Below are 16,024 nucleotides of genomic sequence, written 5' to 3'. Positions count from 1 at the left end.
CATTTAATACATTCATTTATCTTTCATTATTGAAAGAAGCAGCTACTTTACATATTGTACCATTGAATATGTACTCAAGAAATTTTCTTCTCCACTTGGAAATACCTTAACCATCCACTCGTCTTCATCGTTAGTTAACAGTTGTGCTAACTCTCCCTTATAATCTCCTTCAATTACCATTGCTTGCTGGCGTCTATCAAACGCTCCATCTCCCGGTTGCACAGGTGATATAAACTGATGTGATAGCACTATCTCCTCACTTCCGTCATCCAAAACTCTCACTATCACGTCTTCATTTGGTGTACATCTTTGCAACGATCCATACTTTCCATCATAAGCACCTTTCTCGAATTGTCCAATCGAGTCTATCCTCACCTTGATACTAACGTTATCCTTATACCAGTCTGTTGGGGGCCCGTGCCTAAGTTGCATTCTCGATGCATGCATTTGCGGTCCTGAACTTGAATCATAAGGCGTTGAAGCTCCCATTGCTGGTGTAGGCGCTCCATATGGTGTCGGTGCCATTCCGCCTCCAGGTGTTGGTGCATTGTACCCTGGCGTATTGTAATTGTATCCTCCACCAGGTGTTGGCGCTCCACCAGGAGTAGGTGCTCCTCCGTAAGGCGTTGGTGCTGATCCATATGGTGTTGGAGCTCCTCCATATGGCGTTGGTGCTGAGTACTACATTGGATTCATCGTTAGCTCGTATAAATGATTTTGAACTTAAAGTACCCACATCATCGCGTGATTCCCAGCTTGACTGACCCATTGGTTGAGGTGATGTACTACCAAAGTTTGCTCTTTCTGGGGACTCGGATGCATCTGCAGAAGGTCTGAATGCAGGTGATGTAGATGCCCAATCAGCATTACTCTGCATCACCGATACATCTCTGGTTTCAGATCTTCTTGGTGAGACTGATCCCCATCCTTGATCATTATCATCCGGTCTGATTGCAGGTGTACTGTTACCCCAGTTTGCTCCTGCAGGCGTCTTTGCTCCTGCTCCCCAAGCTCCCCCAGGCGTCTTTGCTCCTGCTCCCCAAGCTCCAGCAGGCGTTTTTGCTCCTGCTCCCCAAGCTCCAGCAGGCGTTTTTGCTCCTGCTCCCCAAGCTCCAGCAGGCGTTTTTGCTCCTGCTCCCCAAGCTCCAGCAGGCGTTTTTGCTCCTGCTCCCCAAGCTCCAGCAGGCGTTTTTGCTCCTGCTCCCCAAGCTCCAGCAGGCGTTTTTGCTCCTGCTCCCCAAGCTCCAGCAGGCGTTTTTGCTCCTGCTCCCCAAGCTCCAGCAGGCGTTTTTGCTCCTGCTCCCCAAGCTCCAGCAGGCGTTTTTGCTCCTGCTCCCCAAGCTCCAGCAGGCGTTTTTGCTCCTGCTCCCCAAGCTCCAGCAGGCGTTTTTGCTCCTGCTCCCCAAGCTCCAGCAGGCGTTTTTGCTCCTGCTCCCCAAGCTCCAGCAGGCGTTTTTGCTCCTGCTCCCCAAGCTCCAGCAGGCGTTTTTGCTCCTGCTCCCCAAGCTCCAGCAGGCGTTTTTGCTCCTGCTCCCCAAGCTCCAGCAGGCGTTTTTGCTCCTGCTCCCCAAGCTCCAGCAGGCGTTTTTGCTCCTGCTCCCCAAGCTCCAGCAGGCGTTTTTGCTCCTGCTCCCCAAGCTCCAGCAGGCGTTTTTGCTCCTGCTCCCCAAGCTCCAGCAGGCGTTTTTGCTCCTGCTCCCCAAGCTCCAGCAGGCGTTTTTGCTCCTGCTCCCCAAGCTCCAGCAGGCGTTTTTGCTCCTGCTCCCCAAGCTCCAGCAGGCGTTTTTGCTCCTGCTCCCCAAGCTCCAGCAGGCGTTTTTGCTCCTGCTCCCCAAGCTCCAGCAGGTGTTTTACTGCCTGCTCCCCAAGCTCCCGCAGGTGTTTTACTACCTGCTCCTGCTCCCCAACCTGGTGTTGCACCTCCACGTACAGCTGGCGTTTTTGAGCCTGCTGCCCAAGCTCCAGCTGATGGAGTTTTTGAACCAGCAGCCCAAGCTCCTGCAGCAGGTGTTCTTCCTCCAGATGCGGGTGTACGTCCACCTCCTCCCCAAGGTGTTGCTCCTCCTTGTGCAAAGGGTGTCTTGCCACCGCCTTGCCATGGTGTTGCATTTCCCATCATTGGTGTTCCACTTCCAGACATTTGTGCTCCTCCTCTTGAATTAGTATTAACAGCATTCTGATTTCTCGGTTGACCGATATATGTATCTAAACTGACGAGTTGATTATTATGACGTCTCATTACCCATTCCCTCGGTAGCGATTCAACCCTCAAGTTAGTATTTAACTCGATTCTGACTCGATTTCCATTTGTCTCTTTGATGGTACCAATCAAACCCTTATATGATCCTCTGATGACTTGTGCGGGTACATCAGCTAGCTTGTCTCTCATACCCTTACCCATCATCTGTGAGCCGACCATACCACCTTTCTCTTGGATAGGATTGACATTCTTCATTGCGGGGTTCATTTGTGATAAATCAATTGGCGCTTTATTTAAAGTTTTTGGAGCAACTGAAGCTAATAATGTCGATCTTGTAAGGAAAACTCCATGATTTTCATTGATTTCTCGGTTGAATAAGAAAATGAAAACTGATCTGTGAATGTGCAAGACTTGACCTTTGCGTTGTTCACCTGCAATTTCTTTGACCATATCACCTATACGTATATCGTGGTTTTCAGAATCAGTTGCAACTGCTCTACGCGAATCTCTACGCATCGAGATTTGTCTGGGACCAACCGTTCTAACTATGCCATTCTGATCGAGAACCTTAAATTGATTGTGTTCTGTTTTAAAAATGACACCGGCAGTTTGTTGATCTAATTGAACTAAATCGTGCAATTCGTAGTTACCAACTGTATTATGAGCAGCACCAATTTCTGCAGCTACTCTAATATCTTTGGAAAAAACCGAAAGCTTTGAAGGGGTCAATATAATTTCCATTACTTTTTTAAAAATCGCCTACCTCTTCTTGTGACATATCCGAAATGAACGTGACAGTATTGTCACTGTTATTTATGGATAAAACTAACCCAGTCTCATCTGTATACTTTCCATTGATAACTTTGATGTGATCACCTGTAGCAAACTTCTTGCGAACACTGCGTGACAATACCTCGACTTCTTTATCAAGGAATTCTTCGACATTTGCTTTGATTGTAACTACATCTCCTCTTAAAGCTGTAATTGAACCTGAAATACCTGCCAATTGTCCCTCAAATATCTCGACTACATCACCTGGTTGAAGAATGGCACCAGATTGCTTGACAGCATCAGCCATCATTCCCAAATCCATACCAGAGCCTTCACCGCTTTGACCGGTAAACTTGGTAATTTCATCAATCTGCGGATTAACTTCTTCAGTCTGTAGACCTGCAATAGTTATATCTTTCTCTAATAAACCATCTCTAAAGGTGTCACCTTGAAAAACGTACTTGTCACCTTTCTTAGTTGAAGAAGTTTGTCCATAAGCTTTGATAATATCAGCATGGTTGTACAGTTTCTGAGGTGGTCTAGAGGTTGCCGTGCTTTTACCCTTCTTGCGCTTCTTTCCATCAGCACCAACGGCGGTATTGTCTTCTTTGGGATTAAGATCGATACGTGGTATAAATTTGACACCTGCAACTTCGCCATTCTCTGTGATATCCATGACTTGAGCCAAGTCTCCTTGATATTTACCTCTTTTGATTCTAACCCAAGAGCTTGGTTTGACTTCTTTTACTTGCTTTTTAATCTTGAGCAAGTCAGCCATTTCCTCGACAGGAACCAAAAAGGGTTTGCGATCAGGGGATGCAGTTGAGTAAACACCAACCAATCCTTTAACGGCCTCTAAGACGTGAGCAGAAGATCTGGCTTCCACATACACCCAACCCTGAATTGATACAGGACAAAATGCAGAGTAGATACCGAGAGGATTCTGGCCCCACTCATTTGCCGCATATTTGGACATAATTGATATGATGATATCGTTCTCTCTTCCAGTTTTACATCTCACACCCCAAAGACTTGGATCTTCAACTGAAGGCATCAACAACCTTTGAGGAACTTCATTCATCTCGCCTTGGTATCTTGATCTGCCGAATCTTTCCTTGTAGCTGTCAGCGATTTGCTCAGCATCTTGATCATATAATTCTCTTTCGCGCCTATCGATTGTTGTGTGGCCACCTCTGATATCTCTGCCGACATCTTCAGGCTCTTCGTTCTCTTGGATAAATTCGAGGTCTTTACCAGCAACTTCATCATCATCGTCAGCTTCTTCGTCATCATCGTCAACTTCAGCTTCAACATCCAAAAATCTATTCTTTGGGTTGTTCTGCTTGCGCTTCTTCTTTGTAGGCCTATCACCGTCAGAATCTTCAGCCTCCTCATCAGCATCCTCCTCTTCCTCTTCATCTCTAATGTCGTCATCTTCCTCAACGATACGCTCCTCGACCTGTGAAGCATGTGAGCTTTGTACATCTCCCCACTGAGCTCACGGACCGGGTTCTCCTCGTCATCGTCGAGGACTTTCTCGTCGCCAGAGCTATGATCGAGTGATTGATCAATATCCTCAGCCTTTAAATTATCTGAATTGTGTAGACTATTTGAATTATCTAGACTATTTAAATTATTTAATTCCATAATTTTGATTTTATATTTTATTGATTATCGATGTTGACACTCAAAAGAATTTTTGTGGGTGAGAGGCTTACGCAGGTTCGATCAAGATCAGGTGAAATGGTACGTTTAAATTAGTTGTACAATTTAAGGCTAAAAATCGCAGGCCCCAATTGACAAGAAGACCCCAAAGACCCGTTCAGCTATCAAGGACGTCGTTACTCGTGATTACACTGTCAACTTGCACAAGCGTACTCACGACAGATCCTTTAAGAAGCGTTCTCCATGGGCTATCAAGTCAATTGTCTCCTTCGCTGAGAAGACTATGGGTACCAAGGATGTCCGTCTTGACCCTAAGCTCAACCAGCAAGTCTGGTCCCGTGGTGTAAGAAGCCCTCCACGTCGTCTTCGTCTTCGTCTTGAGCGTGAGTAACACTTAATTGCTAATAGGAAGAGTAGATTGTTTCTGGTATTTGCTCAGTGACTCGATTTTAATAGAGTGACACCGTCTGGTTGTCAAATTTTCTTTTTTGATTTTGCACTCCCGTTGGGTTCACGCTTAACGCGGGCTTGTTACAAGTTAACAAGAGTTCACTCTCATGATAAATCTTGTCTACCTGCAGTTTTACTAGTCACCGCTCTTTCTATTGGCTTTGTCAATGTAAGAGCAAGGCGGCTGACGTGGTCATCCATGGATGATGCTGCAGGTAAGCGCAATGACGCTGAAGACGCAAAGGAGAAGCTCTACACTTACGCCTCATACGTTCCATGCACCAACTTCAAGGGTACCGTTACTGAGGTGAGTGGTTTTATTGAGTATACAAGTCACAGGCTTATAGTAATGATCAGGTCGTTGACGCTGAAGCTTAAAATGCTTTAGTTGGGGTTATTTGATTTGCATATTGTACAATTGCTCATTATAAATTGTATATGTCACTTCATTGGGATCTTCTTTATAGCCTAATTCAAACCACCATGTGCAACTCAGATCAATTCGTTAGCTCAATAGATCCATTACATCCAGCTAATTTGATTCCCCAACTATGTGAGAACATGTATCGTCAAGGCTGGGTCACTGGAACCGGTGGCGGTATTTCTATCAGAGACAAGTGAGGCTTAATGCTTCTTGTTGTTAATAGATTGGCTTAATATTATCTCAGTAACGTAGCATACGTTGCACCATCAGGTATCACTCAATTTCCCTTGTTTAGCCATCCTAACTTTATCAAGGTGTACAGAAGGAGCGCATAAACCCAGAAGATATGTTCGTTTTAACAGTAAATGATCGTAGCGTGGTTAGAGCACCTGGAAGAGGTTTGAAAGAGTCTGCTTGTACACCACTCTTCTTCAATGCCTTCAGCATTCGTGGTGCACTTAGTTGCATCCACACTCACTCACAAAATACTGTTATGGCTACACTCCTTTGGGGTAAAGAATTCAGAATCTCTCATCAAGAGATGATCAAGGGCGTTCGCAAAGGTGGTATGTCAGATGCCTTGACTTACTTGGACACCCTTGTCGTACCGATCATCGAGAACACACCAAATGAAGAAGACTTGATGGAGGGAATGGCTGAGGTGAGCATGTTTAACTATCAAAACGCTATCTAACATTTCAGGCTATGCACAAGTATCCAAATGCGCCTGGTGTCCTTGTGAGGAGGCATGGTATTTATGTTTGGGGTACGTTATCGCTTTTAAACTCTTCAAATTATTCACAAACTACTTTTACAGGCCCTACCTGGGAAAAAGCTAAAGCACAAACCGAAGTAGGTTGAAGCGAGAATTTTCAGCCATAAGACATTAAGTATACTACAGTGTATTGACTATCTCTGCGAGCTAGGCGTTAAGGTGGGGAGTTGAAGAGTCTACAGATTTATACAATTTGACACTAATCATCCACAGATGCGTCTTGCTGGAATGAGAACTGTTCCAGATGACGGTGAAGCTGTTATTCCATGAAATCTGCACATAAAAAAGACCTTTACTAGAAATACACTGCATGCATTGATTTATTCAAGTTTAATTTTGTCCGACAGGATTTCGGCAATCAGTTCTTTATCTCCGTTTTGATTCAAACGTCGACCATGGTTGATTCGCCCGTACCAGAAGGATTTGAGAGCGTTTTACAGCCGACAAAGCTTACGAAGCCAGATGATGAGACTGTCGATCCATTTTACTCTCAAAGGGATCACAATCTCTTGAACGACGTATGTTGCTAGCTAGCCATACACTTGCCTCACTTAATCAAATATTAAAAGGCTGATGGTAAATTCTTTGCCCATCATCACGCAGATTTCAGTCACGATGATGAATTTCTTGAGAAAGAATGCGCTCAGTCCCAAGAAGAAGACGCTAATGAGGACTTTGCCGGTGGAAAAGCACCACCACCGCCACCACTGGGTAGGATTAGATTCTTTATTTTAAGCACATTTATTGATATTCACCAGCTGAGGAAATCAGCGCTGAATTGCGTGCACTCTATCAATCGTTCCAAACATGTTTAAACCTTCGTGACAAGTACATAAGCTATAGGTGAAATATTCTTTACATTCTTACATAACTCAAAGGTACATGGCTGTATCCAATCAAAGACTCGAAGATAATCCAACCAACTATGACGGTAGATTCTACCCGGCCGATAGCCAAGGCAATAATAAGGGCGATAAATTCGAGCCATGGCGTATCTATCCTCCACCACCTAAACCATTTTGGTACAGAAATAACTCTCAAGGCATGGAACTCCCTCAAGAACCAACAAGAGAGAAGAAGACGGAGTTTGAATGGAAGGATGCCGGTCAAGTGCCAAGTGAGCACTCGGAATTGAAATGGGACTTTGAAATGGATGAAAAAGGTGTTTATCAAGTCTACGAAAAGAGTGATGAATCCCACAAACCTCTGTTCAACGTACCAACAATTAGAGAATACTTTATCGACTTGGACTACATCCTCGGTGTAATAAGTGACGGTCCTGCTAAATCGTTCGCCTTTAGAAGACTCAAGTATTTACAATCTAAATGGCAAATGTACTCTTTGATGAACGAGTACCAGGAATTGGCAGAGATGAAGCGCGTACCACATCGTGACTTTTATAACGTAAGAAAAGTGGACACTCACATTCATCATTCTGCTTGCTTTAATCAAAAGCATTTGCTTCGTTTCATCAAGTACAAGCTTCGTAAGAGTCCTAATGATGTCGTCATCCACAGAGATGGTAAAGACTTGACTTTGAAGGAGGTTTTTGAGTCATTGAAGTTAACAGCATATGATTTATCTATTGATACACTCGATATGCATGCTCATCAAGACTCATTCCACAGGTTCGACAAATTTAACTTGAAGTACAACCCAATCGGTGAATCACGTCTTCGTGAGGTTTTCTTAAAGACGGATAACTTCATTGAAGGCAGATATTTGGCGGAGATAACAAAAGAAGTAATGAGTGATCTTGAGGATAGCAAATATCAAGCAGCAGAATGGCGCATTTCAATCTACGGTAGATCTTTGAATGAGTGGGACAAAGTTGCTAAATGGGCAGTCAACAACAAGCTCTTTTGCGATAACGTGAGATGGTTGATTCAGGTGCCACGTCTTTATCATATATACAAGAATGCAGGTATAGCCGATAACTTTGAAGAGATAGTGAAGAACATATTCCAACCACTTTTCGAAGTAACTAAAGATCCAACGTCACACCCAGAGTTGTACATCTTCTTACAAAGAGTAATTGGCTTTGATAGTGTTGATGACGAATCTAAAACTGAAAGAAGAATCTATAAAAAATTCCCCTATCCACGTGTATGGGATACTAAACAAAACCCTCCATACGCATACTGGATTTACTATATGTATGCGAACCTTGCCACGCTGAACAACTGGAGATCAAGACGCGGTTTTAACACCTTTGTCCTTCGCCCACATGCAGGTGAAGCAGGTGACACTGATCACCTTACATCTGCTTTCCTCACCTCTCACTCAATTTCACACGGCATTTTACTTAGGAAAGTACCGGCACTTCAGTATCTCTATTACTTGCGTCAGATTGGAATCGCTATGTCGCCTTTATCAAACAATGCTCTTTTCCTTACGTATGAGAGGAACCCATTCCCCGATTTCTTCAGAACTGGTTTGAATGTCAGTTTAAGCACTGATGATCCATTGATGTTGGCTTTCACCAAGGAGCCGCTGCTTGAAGAGTACAGCGTAGCTGCGCAAATCTATAAGCTTAGTCCGGCAGATATGTGTGAGCTGGCGAGAAACTCTGTCATGCAATCTGGTTTTGAAATGGAGGTCAAAAGACATTGGTTGGGTGACAAGTTTTATTCTCCGGGCGTTTCAGGTAATGATATTCGTAAAGTGAGTGTTGATAAGCATTTTGTTAAACGCTCCTAACTTTGAGTAGACAAATGTACCATATTCTCGCGTTGCTTTCAGATTTGAAACACTGAGAGAGGAAATTCAGTTGATAGGAGCAGGTTATATGCCACCAGTTGTTACAAACACTCCTCACAACAAGTCACAAAATTCATTGGCACCACCACCATTGCAGTCACCAAGCAAAAACAAGTTGCCAAGCGCGTCATTAAGCATTAGCCCACTGAATATTTCAGAAGAAGAAGAGAAGAAAGGTGCACCATACGGAAGCGGAATCAATGCTAACCAAGAGCTTGCTGCTGCTGCTGCATCAGCTGGACCACAGGGAGGGTTGTTTAGTATGCCAACAGTGTCTGACATGCCGCCAGGAATAATATCTAAAAACAGGCGCAAGTCAAGCTCAGCTACGAGTAACAAGTAGTTAATTCTAGATAAATAGTAGTATTCCTTAACAGTTAAAGTATTATGTTGTGCTTTGTTTCGGTTTGTTGGTCTAGTGATATTAATTGCAAACAAGAGTAGAAGATGTGCAAAAAGGTTGGTAAAATACATTTTTAAACACTCAAAGAAAATAAAAGTGCTGCTCTTTGCAAAGAATACGACCAATCTTTACTCTTGTTTTTGTACAACCGTTGCGACGTCAATCAGATGAGAGTAGACTGGACAATATCCCTCATATTCCTTTTTATCACTTTAGCAAATGCAATAAAATTCGATTTATCAGCAGCCCAATACCCAGAGTCGAAGTGTATATGGCATTACGCCAACGCAGACACATTAGTAGTTGTTACTGCGAACGTGAATGCAGGACCAAAGCAGAGGTGCGTTGGGAGTATCTTCAAAGTATCTACTGTGAAATTTACAAGAAAATAGAGTAGATGTTGAGATACTAGATGGATCAAAAGAACGCTTCACTTATCTTCATAAGAAGGATATAAAAGGTGAAACTAGGCTTGCTGTTACAACACACCAGCATGCAGATATTGGTGTTTGCTTCAGCAATTACTTGATCGAAAGTGAGTTGAATATAGAGGATATTGAAACCCATCATTGATGATTGAATAGACGTACCAGCGCATACACAAAATAGCTACGAATCGACCATTGACCTTGATATCGATGTTGGTGCAGAAGCCATTGATTACAACGCAATAGCCAATCAGGAGAATCTCTCAACGATAGAGACTGACATGCGCAAATTGGAGCAAATGACGAGGGAAATAGTTGCTGATATGAATTATCTCAAGAAACGTGAAGAAAGAATGCGCGATACGAATGGTACGTATATCCAAACCAAATAATAAGACATCTAAGTCAATCACGCAGAATCAACTAACACTAGAGTGAAGAACTTTGGAATGATTACGCTTGCCGTGCTATTCGTGTTGGGTGTCTGGCAAGTAAGCCATTTAAGAAGCTACTTTAGAAGAAAGTATTTAATTTGAATAAATTTAATGCATTAGAAACATATGCTCTTTACATAATACTGATGCTATATATGTTGGATGAACACGGGATTATAATGCATTTAAGAAGCATTGTAATACTAGAAATTCACCCTTTAATATAGCTAGAATGAAAAAACAACTAAATCTGAGTTTAACTTAGTTGGTTTAGATTTCTAGCATCAAATATCTTAAAGAGGTATAAGAGATGATGATGAGAATTTATAGTCTTGAAAATTTTACTCTAAACACAAATTTGCATTAAATAAATATTCGACAGAACAAGCCAAGACAAAAATCTAACAGAAAGTAGAAGCTAACACAATATTTATCAAGTACAAGCAAAACCTCGCTTAGGCAACTAAGGTGGAAGCGGTTTGAGATTCGTACTTGAAGGTTGGTGCAACAACTTGGGCGCGTCTGTAGTAACGAGTAAGACGGTGGATACGAGACTCGATACAGATGAGACGGAATTTGGAGTCCTTGTCGTTACGGTTACGCTCGAGGTGCTTACGAACGGAGACGGCCTTCTTGATGAGACAGTATAAGTCTTCTGGTAATTCAGGGGCCAAACCTTGAGACTTGAGGATTCTGAGAATCTTGTTACCAGTGACGAAACGGGTTTGTGGAACACCGTGTTGATCACGGAGGATGACACCGATTTGAGAAGGTGAAAGACCCTTACGAGCGAGCTTAATGATCAAGTCCTTAACATCCTCTGGAGTAGCCTTGAGCCATGAAGGTGGGTTGCGACGGTAAGGGAGGGCGGATGAGGCTTGAGTGCAAGGTTAAATCATGTAGAGGAATGGAGTGTCTACTTACAAATACCCTTTGAAGGATTGTGCATACGACTAGAAGACTTGTGGTCAGCAGAGTCCCCAGCAAGTATGCACAGGTTGAGCACCGTTGCAGTGTTGAGACGAGAAGACCATCAAACTGCATACGAGTTGGACAACCTGATGAATTTATAGACGTACCCCATGTTCTATAACTACTGTGAGTGCCTGTGGGTATAATTTAAGTATTTTACTTACGACTTGAAGGTGCTTGTGGCTGCTGAAGACGCTGAAAAAATAATTTTTGAGACTTGAGGGAAGGAGTTGGTGAAAATTCAAGATAAAATTGAGAAATACAGAAAGCGTTGGGATTGGGTGGAGCTGGGCTTAGTGTACACATTAACTCACTTCAACAACGCTCGCCGTGTATCCTCGGTGGTGAGATATCAGTACCATCACTCCCGCACAAATTGAACAGAACTGTATAATAATAAGCACAATACATAGCCTGATGATGCACTCAATAAATAAATATACAAACATCTTTATTCCGCCCTCTTTAAGAATTTTTTTTCTCGAGATATTGCTGAGGATTTTTGATGAGGAAATGTTGTTGCACGCCACGAACGCAGTTGTAAGTAAGAAGAATGAATAAGAAAATAGTTTTAACTTAGCTTGAAGGAGTCACGTAGGTATTTATTTATACGCTCACCTCGATTCTTACATAGCACAGCAAGGCCATAAGTCAGTCTCAAATCTTCATTCTATTCAAATAAGCCTAATTTCCCTCACAGTGAAGCTCAACATCGCCAACCCACAGACTGGTCTTCAAAAGACCATCAACATCGACGATGAGCGTCGTTTCCGTGTCTTCTTGGAGAAGAGAATGTCACAAGAAGTTCCAGCTGACTCAATCGGTGATGAGTGGAAGGGCTACATTTTCAGAATCACCGGTGGTAACGACAAGCAAGGTTTCCCAATGAAGCAAGGTGTTTTGCTCCCACACAGAGTTAAGCTCTTGCTCAAGGCTGGTCACTCTTGCTACAGACCTCGTAGAACCGGTGAGCGTCGTAGGAAGTCTGTTCGTGGTTGTATTGTCAACACGGACATTGCTGTCCTCTCGGTTGCAATCGTCAAGCAAGGTGAACAGGAAATCCCTGGTCTCACTGACGCTACCCTTCCAAAGCGTCTTGGTCCAAAGAGAGCCACCAAGATCCGCAAGTTCTTCAACCTCTCAAAGGAGGACGACGTCCGCAAGTTCGTTATCCGTCGTGAGGTTCAACCAAAGAAGGAGGGTGCTAAGCCATACACTAAAGCACCAAAGATCCAACGTTTGGTCACCCCACAACGTCTTCAACGTCGTCGTCATCTCCGTTCAGTTGCTCGTCGTAACACTGAATCTCAAAAGGAGGTTGTTGCTGAGTACCAACAAATCCTTGCCAAGCGTCAAGCTGAAAAGAAGGAGAAGCTCGCTGAGATCAGACAGCAAAAGGCTGCCAAGAAGTAAATTTATTCCTTTATTCCTCTTTCGTTTCGTCTAACAAAATTTTTAGGGCTTCTGCTTAAAATTCTATTCTTTTCTCAATACATTGTAAAACCGAAGAAATGCACAGTGGTTGAGCGCCTTAAAATGTTGATATTATGACTTCGTGATGTCTTTAAGGTCAAAAACACTCTTTGATAATAATCTATAACTTGATCAAGCTTGAGTCAATTAAAAACTCAGGTACATAAAGAAATACAGATTGATATTTGAATATTGCATAGTTACGTAGTTGCTTTAGTGCGGCGCAGCATTTCACTTAAACATTTGAAGTTGAATCGGTATGGTATGTATGAAGAATGAACTTTATGCGCAGATTAATCGGCTTGCTCATTGATTGAGTTATAACGATGCCGGTTCATATGCTAAGGCTCCAGTCAAACGATTCTCTTAATCTGTCCGGTAGTCCAAGGTCTTCCGTCGATACAGACGCTGGCTCTGTCGATAATCTCATCCTCAACAAGAATAATGATAACAATGAAGAAAGATCTCTCAATCATATTGATTATCGCTTCTACAACCTCGATCAGCGCTTAGACTACCTTCAAGGCAATCGTTATCGCGAAGGTGGTCGTGGCTGGTGGGTTTTGGCGGCTTGTACAACTATCAACTTCTTCTATCTAGGTCAAGTCTATAGCTTTGGTGTTTATCAATCTGAATTGGAGAAACGAGGCGTCGCTCCAACCTGGAAGTTAGCTTTTGTGAGCGGTCTTGCTACAGGTACCATGGCCCTCCTTTCTGTTCCTGGTATGCTAGCAATCAAGTACACATCTCATAAACATGTCGCTTTATTTGGTTCTATTTTACTAGGTGTTGGTCAGATTGCTTCAAGTTTCGCTACAAACAGTTTACCAACCTTATTCGCGACTCAAGGATTGGTTGTTGGTGTAGGATTAGCTTGTTGCTTGATTGTTTGTTTATCGTTGTCCTACTCATCTTGATCTGACTTGAGCTTAGAGCGTCACTGGTTTACCGGCTACATGGTTTGAAAAGCGAAGAGCCTTGGCTTGTGGTATCAACTCAGCTGGAGGTGGCATAGGCGGCGCTATTCTCAGTCTAGCTGCAGTCCATTTGACAGAAAAGCTCGGTCTGTCTTGGTCACTACGTATACTTGGCATGGTTTCACTCATCTTCACAATTCCGGCGTCCTTAATGCTCAAAGTTGGTGTTGAGGATCCACCTAGGCCATCACTTTTACAAGATATCAAATACGCACTCAAAAGCAGATTATTTTTGTGCATTATTTTGGCTCAAATCCTTGCCTCATGGCCTTTTTTTGCGTTTCCAACAGTAGGTAAATAAGTTACTGACTATTTAAGAATCTCAAACAATTTATAGATTTTACCTACTTATGCCAGAAGTCTTGGTCTTTCTGACTCACAAGGAGCATCATTTAGCGTTGGCTACAATCTCGCATCTGCAGCTGGTAGATTGGGACTCGGAGCTCTAGCAGATGCCTGTGGAAATATCAACTCACTGATTTTGAGTTATCTTTTGGCAGGTTTAGGTGCTTTGGTTGTTTGGCCGTTTGCGACATCTATTGGTCCATTAGCTGTAGTAGTAGCACTCGTAGGTATTGGATGTGGTGGTGTGTTCAGTTTACGTGAGTACAATGAGAAGTTTTCAAGTTTAAGTTAATAATTTTCGTAGAGGTTCCTTGTATTGGACAATCTATTGAAACGTACAGAATACAAGCAGGAATTGTCCTGTTTGAGTTAGGCTCAAGTCCAGGATACTTTTTGGGCTCTTTTGTTAGCGGTTTATTGCTAGAGAAGCTTGGCGGTGTAGCAGCTGGTGCTGATGCGTACAAGCCAGGCGAGGTAAGTTTCAAATATGGTTCAAAATAATGCTGATTCCGATACAAAAGTTTTATATCGGCGGAACATGCTTAGCAGCATGTGTTGTTGTTCTGTTGGCACGCTTTCTGGGATCGAGAAAAATTTTAGCAAAGTATTAGAAATTATAGATTCACAATAACGAGACGCATTTAAAGCAATTTGAGCATTAAGGATCCTGGCTTTCAGTGATAATCTGTTCTATTAAAGTGGTATAAACATTGATATACTCGATATAATTAACATTATTGACATTACATTAACTAGTATTACAAAGTGTTATAAATATGTACATGATAGATAGTACGAGAGGGAGAAATAGGTGATTCAATTATCCGTTATATATCGATGTGACATTAGACGAGATTGCGTATGAGAATATCGAAGCAAGCCTCGCACCATGGTTTACCAACTTGCTCGAAGAAGGCATGATCATTAAAAGGCAATTGACATCCCTGAAAGTTGTAAGAATTTGTAAATAGAGAAAGTCAAACTCACTTCACAAACAAAACACTGGAGATGAAACAAGCTACCCAAGGCATCTACAGCATCCTCAGTTACAGATTTACCACATGTTTTGCATTTAGGCATATGTAGTCTATTGTGACATCCCTCACAATATGGATGACCTTTAAACATGGTGTATGGCTTGTCCAACGTTTTAAAGTCACTTGAAGGGTCCAAGAAAGGGTCACCACACTGTACACAGAAGAAATGATTCAAATGATACAGTCGTCGACTTGGACCATTAGATTCAGTGAAAGCATCATCGTTTATTGTGATAAAGTTGGCTTCAAGTATTGGAGTTTGACAGTGGAAGCAGTAAGGAGAAAAGTTCTGTGATGGATTGTAAGCTTGAATCATATGATTAGGAATGACAGACTTCATGATAATCCAAATGACAGTATGGCTTCCCTTCATGCTCAAAGTATTCGACGTGTTCTAAGGCCTCACCGCACTGAGCGCATCTAAAGGAGTCAATTGGGATAAACGGAAATAAACGTAAAGCTAATTAAACCTACTTGAAGCAGTCTGGATGCCAATGAGCATTCATTGCATTTACAACTCGACCCTCAATAACAACTTTACCGCATCCATGGCAAGTTGAAAGACCTAAGGCCAAGGATTTTGCTGTGTACGAAGACTCTGGCTTTGAAATTGGGTTGGAAGAGGTGCTTGATAATGGAGCGGATGAAACTAAGGGAGATTTTGCGGGCAGAGGCGGAGGGGAGTTGGGTAACGAAGGTAAAGGAGGCCTACTAGAGCTTGGTACAGGAGGAAGGGAAGAAGAAGGAGGAAGATTGAAATGGGTTTGTGGGTGAGGTGTCGAAGGGAGTTTCTTAGAAGAGGCAGTGATAGATTTCAGTGGAGGCTTTGGTAAAGGAGGCCTAGAATTGGGTGTAGAAGGCAGTTCCCGCATTTGAATAAAGTTGTTGGTGGAATTGAAGGAAAAAGATC

At 42.7% G+C, this 16,024-nt stretch overlaps 9 protein-coding genes across 9 annotated transcripts; 6 read left to right on the top strand and 3 right to left on the bottom strand.

The window, feature by feature from the left end:
- Window positions 1–42: 42 nt before the first annotated feature.
- On the bottom strand, window positions 43–4,618 carry J056_004812 (Transcription elongation factor SPT5; the record flags this gene model as incomplete). Its single annotated transcript, XM_009270002.1, has 6 exons — window positions 43–681; window positions 737–833; window positions 887–2,091; window positions 2,171–2,914; window positions 2,964–4,430; window positions 4,478–4,618. The coding sequence occupies 6 exons, from the start codon at window positions 4,616–4,618 to the stop codon at window positions 43–45; spliced, it is 4,293 nt and encodes a 1,430-aa protein (XP_009268277.1).
- A 30-nt stretch (window positions 4,619–4,648) lies between these two features.
- On the top strand, window positions 4,649–5,464 carry J056_004811 (60S ribosomal protein L31; the record flags this gene model as incomplete). Its single annotated transcript, XM_009270001.1, has 4 exons — window positions 4,649–4,717; window positions 4,761–5,019; window positions 5,218–5,393; window positions 5,444–5,464. The coding sequence occupies 4 exons, from the start codon at window positions 4,649–4,651 to the stop codon at window positions 5,462–5,464; spliced, it is 525 nt and encodes a 174-aa protein (XP_009268276.1).
- A 105-nt stretch (window positions 5,465–5,569) lies between these two features.
- On the top strand, window positions 5,570–6,555 carry J056_004810 (Methylthioribulose-1-phosphate dehydratase; the record flags this gene model as incomplete). The annotated part of the gene is made up of 7 exons (XM_009270000.1): window positions 5,570–5,703; window positions 5,755–5,780; window positions 5,825–6,171; window positions 6,213–6,276; window positions 6,328–6,362; window positions 6,412–6,444; window positions 6,499–6,555. The coding sequence occupies 7 exons, from the start codon at window positions 5,570–5,572 to the stop codon at window positions 6,553–6,555; spliced, it is 696 nt and encodes a 231-aa protein (XP_009268275.1).
- Window positions 6,556–6,680: 125 nt separating this feature from the next.
- On the top strand, window positions 6,681–9,388 carry J056_004809 (AMP deaminase; the record flags this gene model as incomplete). Its single annotated transcript, XM_009269999.1, has 5 exons — window positions 6,681–6,803; window positions 6,855–6,996; window positions 7,044–7,113; window positions 7,164–8,949; window positions 8,996–9,388. 5 exons carry the CDS (start codon window positions 6,681–6,683, stop codon window positions 9,386–9,388), a joined length of 2,514 nt encoding a protein of 837 aa, XP_009268274.1.
- A 227-nt stretch (window positions 9,389–9,615) lies between these two features.
- J056_004808 (Endoplasmic reticulum vesicle protein 25) lies at window positions 9,616–10,412 on the top strand (the record flags this gene model as incomplete). Its single annotated transcript, XM_009269998.1, has 4 exons — window positions 9,616–9,788; window positions 9,841–9,983; window positions 10,033–10,245; window positions 10,294–10,412. 4 exons carry the CDS (start codon window positions 9,616–9,618, stop codon window positions 10,410–10,412), a joined length of 648 nt encoding a protein of 215 aa, XP_009268273.1.
- A 353-nt stretch (window positions 10,413–10,765) lies between these two features.
- Window positions 10,766–11,259, bottom strand: J056_004807 (40S ribosomal protein S13; the record flags this gene model as incomplete). The annotated part of the gene is made up of 2 exons (XM_009269997.1): window positions 10,766–11,187; window positions 11,235–11,259. The coding sequence occupies 2 exons, from the start codon at window positions 11,257–11,259 to the stop codon at window positions 10,766–10,768; spliced, it is 447 nt and encodes a 148-aa protein (XP_009268272.1).
- A 536-nt stretch (window positions 11,260–11,795) lies between these two features.
- Window positions 11,796–12,695, top strand: J056_004806 (40S ribosomal protein S6-B; the record flags this gene model as incomplete). The annotated part of the gene is made up of 3 exons (XM_009269996.1): window positions 11,796–11,822; window positions 11,870–11,876; window positions 11,926–12,695. 3 exons carry the CDS (start codon window positions 11,796–11,798, stop codon window positions 12,693–12,695), a joined length of 804 nt encoding a protein of 267 aa, XP_009268271.1.
- Window positions 12,696–13,081: 386 nt separating this feature from the next.
- On the top strand, window positions 13,082–14,688 carry J056_004805 (putative transporter MCH2; the record flags this gene model as incomplete). The annotated part of the gene is made up of 5 exons (XM_009269995.1): window positions 13,082–13,642; window positions 13,689–14,021; window positions 14,070–14,334; window positions 14,382–14,551; window positions 14,599–14,688. 5 exons carry the CDS (start codon window positions 13,082–13,084, stop codon window positions 14,686–14,688), a joined length of 1,419 nt encoding a protein of 472 aa, XP_009268270.1.
- A 234-nt stretch (window positions 14,689–14,922) lies between these two features.
- J056_004804 (LIM domain-containing protein C4F6.12) lies at window positions 14,923–15,986 on the bottom strand (the record flags this gene model as incomplete). The annotated part of the gene is made up of 4 exons (XM_009269994.1): window positions 14,923–15,021; window positions 15,065–15,403; window positions 15,450–15,534; window positions 15,589–15,986. 4 exons carry the CDS (start codon window positions 15,984–15,986, stop codon window positions 14,923–14,925), a joined length of 921 nt encoding a protein of 306 aa, XP_009268269.1.
- Window positions 15,987–16,024: the final 38 nt, after the last annotated feature.

The sequence above is a fragment of the Wallemia ichthyophaga genome (assembly GCF_000400465.1).
Source record: "Wallemia ichthyophaga EXF-994 unplaced genomic scaffold scaffold9, whole genome shotgun sequence".
Taxonomy (NCBI): domain Eukaryota; kingdom Fungi; phylum Basidiomycota; class Wallemiomycetes; order Wallemiales; family Wallemiaceae; genus Wallemia; species Wallemia ichthyophaga.
This window is presented reverse-complemented; position numbering and strand designations above follow the sequence as displayed.